Consider the following 9,023-nt stretch of genomic DNA (forward strand, 5'->3'; position numbering starts at 1 on the left):
CTGCTGACTGGGCCCAGGGGATGCTTTGTCAGTGCTCGGGGCAGGGAGCATCCAGGCCTGGCCTGCTGTGCCCAGGTAACTCAATTACGAACTACCCACACACCACTGAACTTGTGTGCGCTTCACCTGTGGCATCAATCAGGACACTATCCAGCCCTCTCAACAACACCTGATCTTCGGCTTAAGCTCTTGCCCCCTAATAAATAAATTGACCTCTTACAATTCGCAGCTGGGACAGGACAGGACAGTGGCTCTTAAGGGAAGTGCCTGTTTATAGTGGGGAGATGGTCCAGTGCTCAGGCTTAATTCATAAAGAAACAGCTGAGCCAAGCCAAGCTCACATCCTGCCTGTTTACTGGGGATGGTTTTGCTGGCTGGCTTCTCGCATGTCCAGGCCTCGCTGGGCTCCAGGCAGCAGAGATGCTCTGCTAATCTGAAAGAGAAGGTGGGGAGAGCACAGGAGTTGTGGGCATGTCATGTCAGCTGTGCTCTCCTGACAGAGCTTGAGAGTGAGCACTGAAAGGGAGTGGGAAATGCATATTCAATGGCTCTCCAGGATGGCAGCAGGCTAATTCCTAAATGCTGCTGGCAGACCACCTGGAGGAAGATGTTCCCATCTCCTGCATACTGGATGCTGACTGAACAGACATGCTGCATATTAATATCACCACTGCATTTTTTTTGGCACCTACAGAGTCTACGGCATATTCTGAAATGGACCATCGGGATGATAATCGAGCACCAACAGTCCTGACCATCCTGATGGGCTCTTGGCTTCCAGAGTGACTTGCCAGCCTCACCGGCATCAGATCCAGTGCCAGGGCCCAGATGGAGTATGACTGGCGTCATAGCACATGGGCCTTGGGCAGCAACTAACTGCTCCACCGAGGACCCGACTCAGCTCCATTGAGATCTCCACCCTGGAGACGTCCCTCCTCTGCCACACAGTTCACCCTAATGGGAACACAAGGCATCACAACGCACCTCCTGACAGGCAGTCTGTTCCTGGTGACTTTGAGAGACCACTTTGTCCTCCTTGACTTGCTGACACTGCAGTTCAGGTAAGACAGGCCACTGAATGGGGGGAGGCCTAAGCTTTTCAATGTCATGGGCACTGCAAATGGAACATTTTCTCCAGGCAGCTAGGGAAACACATTAGTTTGATTAAACTCTTTGCACACACTGCTTCTGGCATGCTAGATCGGGCTCTTTGTCTTTGATGACATATTTGGTGGGTTTGGGAGATTATGTTTACCTGACATGTCTTTAATAAGACATATTAATATTTCCAGAGGGATGAGCTGTGGTGGTTAATAAGGTTAATTTTCATCTACATTAAATGCAGTATTGAATGCTTTCTATATTGACAGCCACTGAGCCTCATCCTAGTCTGGCTACATCCACTAGACATCCACTGGGTTGAGTTTGGTCTAGCATGGTGCTGCTCTCAATGGGGAGAGACTCAGCCCCCCAGAGACAGCTATCACCTACCAGTCCCAGCAGAGGCCTAACTGAGACACAGGCAGTAAAGGACCGTACAGGCAGACTGGCTCGGCTACACAGCGCAGCGTGCCCGTGACTCCAGCCATACAAGCATATGTAGGCACCTGGCATGGCAGGGAGGCCCACAGGCTGTGTGTGCGCAGGGGATACAATGGTGGCGGTTCTCCATGTGGGAACAGCTGCAAGGCTGCTGCGTCCTGCTGTATTCATCAATGACCTCTACTCCTGGAGCATGGGAGCAGCTCACGCAGGTGGAGGTAGGTGAGTATTGTCACTATGGTACAATTGTGGAGCAGAGGCAGAGTGAATTTATACCACTAGCACATGGTCACTAAGGAAATCTGTGGAAGACACAAGAATTAACTCAGGTCTCAGTCTAGTGCCTTAAATGTGGGACCGGCGTCTTCTCTCTTACACTGAATGTGTGCTAAGGCCACCAGCAAGCCCTGGATGTCTTCTCCCAAGGAACGATCCCTTGTTTCACTCCCAAGTGGATCATTAGTCTGCCTCTTCTCCTGTGAGCTTCTCCACAAGGATCGGCAGACGACACCCTGGCGCAAGACACTAGAAACTACCCTGATCCAGGTTTCGACACATGCATGCTGTGGCAGTGGCCACTGCAGTGCCCCCTTGCTGCTATGAAGCCAGGACTGGTTTTTGTACAGCCGTGTGTCACTGTGGGCTACCTTCGGAGGAGGAACCCGGCTGACCGTCCTCGGTGAGTCCCTGAATTACTCTCAGCCATTCCTTCTCTACCGCCTAACTGTGAGCTGTTGATGATATTTTTCTGTGTTTCTCTCTCTTCTCTCTGGCCTTGGCTCTCCTCTGCCTTCATGTGCAAATCTTAACACTGGACTGTAAAAAAATGTTTGACCCTTGGGAAGTTAGAGCAGGATGTTCATAGGGCATGCTGGATTTTCTGTTCACATGCAATAATTTCTGGAATTTGTCCACGAAATGAATCCTGATTCAGTCACCAGGACTCAATTTTAAGGACCTAAAATGAGACCCTGAATATTTTCCCCTAGATGTTCTTGTCAAGTAGTAGACATTTCCCAGTGGCACCAGGATTTGCTTAGTACCTGAGACAACTCAAGAGCCACTTTCTCAGTTGCTGTAAAGAGACAGGGCTCCATCATCATCCCTGAAATCTCATCCAAGCCTCCTATTAGATGGGGGCATAATCCCTGCCAATCTAATTCAATAACAAGCATAATCCAGCCGTAGTCACTTTACGTGAAATTTGTCATGGGTCATTTGAAGGAAGGCTCGTGAATTAGTTTTTCTCAGCAAATGCACCTTTCTTTCTGTTGAAAGTTTTGAGGGAAACAAAAACAATCTTGTAATCTCAATGTTCAGCAGAAAGTTTTCTACACTAAATGCTGACTTTCCCCTGTAACAAAAATCATATTCTCAACTGATAAAAATGTATCCTGACAATTTGAGGGAGTAAAAAGGGGGTGAGGGTGGAAATCATGTTTGTGTTGTCTATTTATTTCAGGGAGGCAGTAGATAGATATATGGACCAAAAAATATCAAGAAAGGCAAATTTTCTCAGTGCAAATATCCTCTTGGCTGAATACAAAATTTTCAAATGAAAAGACATGAAAGGGAAAGACTGTTTTGCAATCTGGCCTCTTTATACCTGTTCATAAGATTTGATTCCCTTTAGAAAACAGGGGGTCTGTTCTTCAGGGGCTTCATCCATGTAGGTCTCCTGGTGACAGTAGGGTGACTCTGACTTTAGACTTTCTCTTAACACTGTAACTGTCCTGAACGGTGTCCTTCTTGACATTAATCCATCCCAGACTATGTTGAAGGACTGTAGATGCCAGGGAGTTCAGCTGTGCAGTACAGCCCAGACCTGATCTTTTGAGAGTGCTGAGGAATTCCCCGCACCTTGGAAATACTGAGCGTCTTGGTCAGGGCTAGGGTAGGGGCAATCTGCGGAAAGACTCAGCAGGGAAGAGGCTGCAGTAATTGTGCTGCTGAAGTGTGGGGTCCCAGGCAGCGGGTCCTGGCCAGCCAGTCTGCACACGCTGAATGACTCCGCTGCGGGTCTGAGAAGCTCAGAGCAGGGGGAAGGGGTGGGAGATGAACTATTCAGCCACAGAAATAAGAAGCGGGGCATTGTAGAAGTTGATTCCTTCACCGGGTCATAGTTGCTAGAGTTAACGGTTAGCAAAAAGTCTCAGAGAAGTTACTTAACAATGCTAATGCTTCAGTAAAATATTACCCACCTCATAAAATCGGTAATTTATCCTCGGTAGGGATTTTCATAGGAAGGCTCATAAAGCTGACTGTTACATTTCTATAGAAACACTGCTTTTTTTCCCACAAAAGCTTATAAATATCTAGAAACTGATGTCCCCTCCTATCCCCTCCATTCCCCACAATTGCAGTGAATGTAATATTCTATTTAAAAAACAGGTTCCCCACATCTCTGTGATACCACTGACATTGCTTCAGGGCCCTGAGTGCGTTCTTGAAACTCCAAAAGTTCAACCTGGGCTTTAAGCCACTTTCCCAAATGAATGGCCCTAATATTGTCTAATCCAGACAGGCTGAAGATTCCTTGCAGGCTCTAAACAGAGATGCAGGCAGAACAAGCTCCCGCTGCCCTTTGGTTTGTGAGTGTCTCTCACTGGGAGTTCAGTGCACACGGGCAACGAACTAAATTTTGGCTCAATTTACTGGGATTGTTTTTTCCCTTAAGGGTAACACTGTACTTCTCACAGCCTCCAGCTCTCGGAGGGTGCATGGCATTAGTAATGCCATGGGAAATACAGAATCAAGCATGTAGTGATTAAGAAAGGGAGAAAGGAGGGGAATAGGGGAGAGAGACATAAAAGGAGGAGAGAGCTGAGGGTGCAGGGTTAAATCTGGGAACATGTTCCCTGATCCTGCCAATCCTCCGCAGTCTTTACCAAGGCAAGCTTTCCTCTGAAGTCACTGAGCAGAAACTGAGGTTGTGGTTAGAGAAGTCAGTTCCTCTTTCATGCATCCATGTGGAAAGGGTTAATTGTGAAATGATCTGTAGACACATCTCATCCTGCTCACCTTTTGGCCAAGGTCAAAAAGGAGGCCCAGGCTACAGGCGGAAACAGCACCTGATTGCCCTGATGCCCTGCAAGCCCCCGTCTCACAGCTCGGTCCCAGTCCAGAGCGGTACCCAGGAGCATCTGCAGCCTCCTCATGATAACCTGCCATTGTACAAGATTGTCTTGGTCCCAGACTGTGATTAATGGCGCTGGATGCACCACACGGATCAGAAATAGATCCAGCTCTGCTCAGGCTCCTTCTCGTGCGGTCTGGTAACTTGTTCTGTTTCTCAATCCGCTTTAGCATTGCACTTTATCTAACGCTGAACCCCCTTGTTCCCTTGCAGGACAGCCAAAGGCCTCTCCTACCGTCCACCTCTTCCCTCCCTCCTCGGAACAGGTCAACAGCAAGAGCCAGGCCACGCTGGTGTGTCTGATGGACGGCTTTTACCCCGGCTCGGTCCAGGTCACCTGGAAAGCTGATGGCACCACCATGTCCAGCGGAGTGGAGACCACCACGCCGTCCAAACAGAGCGACAACAAGTACATGGCCAGCAGCTACCTGTCGCTGAGCGCCTCCGCCTGGAAGAGCCACGAGACCTACACCTGTCAGGTGACGCACGACGGGAAGAGCATCGAGAAGACCCTGAAGAGATCGGAGTGCTCTTAACCCGCAGCCCCGGAGGGCTCGGCTGGCTCCTGTCCCAGTCAGTAGAGAGCTGGGATCCCTGAGGAGTTGGGATCCTTCTGTAGTATCTCCTTAATGTTGATTTCCAGCAATTGTATTTCTACTTTCTATGGAAGTCAGTCCCTTTGATGCCTGCCATTCTTCTCACGTATCCTTCTCCCACCCTCCCCTCTCTGAATTCCCTGCACCTGTTGCTCCTGCTTTGATCTCGGATGCAGCCTTGTTACTATATTAATAAAACCAGAAACAGTTTAACTCTCACTGTGTCTGTATGAATATCTCTGCCTCTTGCAAACTTTTATAAGAATTCTCCAAGTTTCCATGTTCCTACAATAAAAGATGGAAACTGATTAGCCAGGCTCCTGCCTGTTTTCGAAGTGCCAAATGTCAAACAGATTACCACCGAGTTTTGGTTTCACGGATTCTTTCCAGGCATAGATGCAGTCTAGGAGCCTGTGGGGAACACCAGATCCACATTTGCAAACCAGGAACCAGATCCTCAGCTGGGGGAATGAACTATAACTCTCCTGAGGTCTTTGCCCATCAGCTGACAGGATCTTGTCTTGTCCCAAACAGCCCTGGGTTTCCCTCTGGGGAAGCAGCTGTCATTAGGTGGGAGGAGCGTGTAATGGAGTTGCTCACCATGAGATCTGGAGTCCAGGTCCGTGTGTCCCAAGCCACACGGCACATCTCAGCAGAAACCTTGCTCACCCAACGCAAGAGGGAATATTTCATAACTGATTCCCACAGACCTGAAAAGCCTAGAGATACCCGGTACAGCTAAAAGGGGAGACCAACATGCAGTTTTAGCCCTAACAATGCTCCTAAGAAGCATGAGTCTATGGGCCTATGAAAAAAGAGACTAATGCACAGCCCTGTGGCCCTTGGCTTGGGAGGTGTCACTGCTTTTGCTGCAGGATCAGCCAACAAGACAGGACAGTCTTGCTGAACAAAAATTGTTGGGGTCGCCCGCACCACTTCCTTAGGGCCCAACCCCAGCAGCCCCCACACACAAGGGGAAGGTGTTCAGCCAGCAGTGGGACTCCTGGGAGAGGGCGTCCCCGTGGGCACGCAGGTCACATGAAGCCAGGAGCCATGTACAGTGCAGGGTGTCAGCACTGCACAGGCCTTGGGCAGGAGCCCGGAGTTGCACCCAGAAAGAAAAAAGCACCAGGGAGGCAGGAATTCAAGTCAAGCCCGTTTATCGGGGTGGCACTGGGCCATCCCGCTTCAGGAAACCAGTGGCTGACATCAGACGTAGTTCCCTTGTCCTAGTTCAACACCCAGATCTAGCCCAGGCCCTGATGTTTCCTCCATGACTTGTTCCCAGTTTGTTCCCTGATCCCTGAGCCAGTCTTGTTGGCAGTCAGGACAGCAGGCAGGAGGGAGGGGGAGTTTGCAGCCTCTCTCATTTCTACTCTGTGAGCTAACACTGAGCCAGTCACTGCAGACCTAGGCCACGGCCCCAAATGGCTTTGGAGCACGTTACTTCTGGGGCAAAGTCATTCAATTCTAGTTTGTGCCTCAACACAATGTTGGGGGCAAAGGGGAGGGTTGTCCTGCCCCAGGAGCAGCCCTAGGAAAGCAGGATCTCAGACCGGCACAGACACTGAGGGAACCCTCATGTGTTGAAAGAGCGGCTTTCTCCAGATTTGGGGCCTTAGTGATGCTGAATCCAAACATTTCCTAGGGTGTGCGCCATGAAACAAGGCTTCCCAATAGGAACACCATTCCCAGCACAGCATCCACCTAAGCACTGAGGCTTGGCTGCCATTTGAAAGCTAATCAGCTCCCAGGAGGACTTGTGTTGCTCATCCCCAGTACAGCCTCATGATGCTGAACCCCATAGAGCCGAGAAGGGGAAGTTGATGGCAAGAGGGTGTTACAGTCGGGTTCCTCAGTTTCTTATATGGTAATAATGAATAATCTGGCTCACACTGTGCGGATTGTGAAACCTGGGGCATGTTATAAACAGGGCTCGTTGTCCTAAGCTTGTGCTGTCCGTTGAATCTGTGCACGAGGGGGAGGGGTAAATAAGAGAAACTGGGAGCTTCAACGCCAGGCACATAAGGTGCCCAACCCCAATCAATAGCTTTGTATACAATGGTTTGGACAGGGATGCTCCTGCCCTAGGCAGGAGGTTGGACGTGTGCGTGTACGTGTGCGTGTGTTAGCGCATGTCTGGATGTTGGCTCTGGATGTCAATGCCCTTCCACAAGGGTCTGATCCTGCACCACTGGGCTCATGGGGCCTTCCCAGGACTTCAGTCGGAGCAGGAACCAACCCAAAAAACACAGCACCCGAGCCTGGGCTCCAATTACTGGCCCCAATTTTGAAATTCCTTGCTAGAATTCATTTGTTGGCCCTGCTGAGATGAGAAACCCCAGAAGCTCGTAAGACAAGTTCCTATTTATGCTCAGGGAGATGGTCCAGTGCTCAGGCTTCATCTATAAGCAAGCAGCTGAGCCTGGAGAGAGCTCACAGCCTAGATCATTATGGGGGATGCCTTTGCTGGCAGCTTTCTTACAAGTCCATGCTTTGCTGGGAATCAGGCAACAGAGCTGCTTCCCTGAGCTGCAGAAGACAGAATAGCACAGTAGTGGTGGGCCTGGCATGCAGCTCTGCTCAGGCAAACAGCTCTGGGTCAAGTCTTGGAAAGAGCTGGGAAATAGGACATATTCAGTGGCTGTGCTGGATGGCAGGGGCTAATCTCTGAATGCTGCTGGCAGAGCCCCTGGAGGTCTTCCGCATTCTGGATGCTGGCAGAGCAGATATGCCACATCATGGTATCTCTGCAACATATTCATTGCTGCCACCTGGGGTTGCAGCATTTCTTGATACAGACGACCTGTGTGATGGACAAGCAAGGCACCAAGAGTTCAAGACTCTGGATGTGCTCTTCGTTTCTGGAGTACCTGTAGCCTCACCTGCAAGACACTCCTCCACCAAGGCACAGACACAGTGTGACAGCGTATCCGGTCATGGACCATAGACCATGGACACTGATGAACTGTTCCACTGAGAACCTAACGTTGAGTCCTACACTGCAGGGGTCAAGTTCATGCGAATATGGGACGCCATGATGCAACTTCTACCGGGTGCACTGTGACCCTGAGGAACCACCACCTCCCTGAGCCTCTGCTGCTCCGGCTCAGGTAAAATAAGGGAGTGAGCGAGGGCCAGCCTAAGCTTGCCATGCCACAGCAACACATTGTCTGGATCACTTCCAATCTGGACATGAGCAGCCTTTGGTTTGCCAGACATGGCTCTTTGCTAACATTTGTTACTGAACATGACATCATTTTTACATTGCATATGTCTTTTACTGAGCTTAGCATTTCCAGAGGCGCGGGCTTTGGGGGTGTAGAAATATGGCTTTCAGCTACATTGAACAGGCTATTGAATGCGGTCAGTTGTGACATAGGACAGGCAACTCTTCCTGCGGTGATTCCACCAGAATTACATAGCGGTGTATTTAATCTAGCATGTTCACAATCTCACTGGGTACCAAAACTCAGATTCCCTAAAACTGCCACCCACCACCCCAGGCCGGGTGTAGCTGAGCAACAAGCAGTGGTGAACCACCATGCAGACAGCCCAGCTGGACCCACTACCCACCACCATTGGGTCTGGTTCTCCATGAGCTTCATCTACTGTAGCACATGCAAGTCACGCATGTGTTGAGGATGCAAAAACAGTGGGACTCCATGCAGACGTTGCTGCAGAGCACACAGCTCTCCACGTCCTTCTGCGGCCCCTATCCTTGGAGGACCTGAGCAGCTGACCAGCCC

At 50.1% G+C, this 9,023-nt stretch overlaps 1 gene segment (V, D, J or C); it reads left to right on the forward strand.

Moving 5' to 3' along the window:
* Positions 1–957: 957 nt before the first annotated feature.
* On the forward strand, positions 958–5,493 carry LOC102373980. The segment is given in 3 exon segments: positions 958–1,061; positions 2,148–2,221; positions 4,892–5,493. Coding segments are annotated over 3 exon segments (501 nt in total).
* Positions 5,494–9,023: the final 3,530 nt, after the last annotated feature.

The sequence above is a fragment of the Alligator sinensis genome, unplaced genomic scaffold (assembly GCF_000455745.1).
Source record: "Alligator sinensis unplaced genomic scaffold, ASM45574v1 scaffold570_1, whole genome shotgun sequence".
In the NCBI taxonomy this organism is placed as follows: domain Eukaryota; kingdom Metazoa; phylum Chordata; order Crocodylia; family Alligatoridae; genus Alligator; species Alligator sinensis.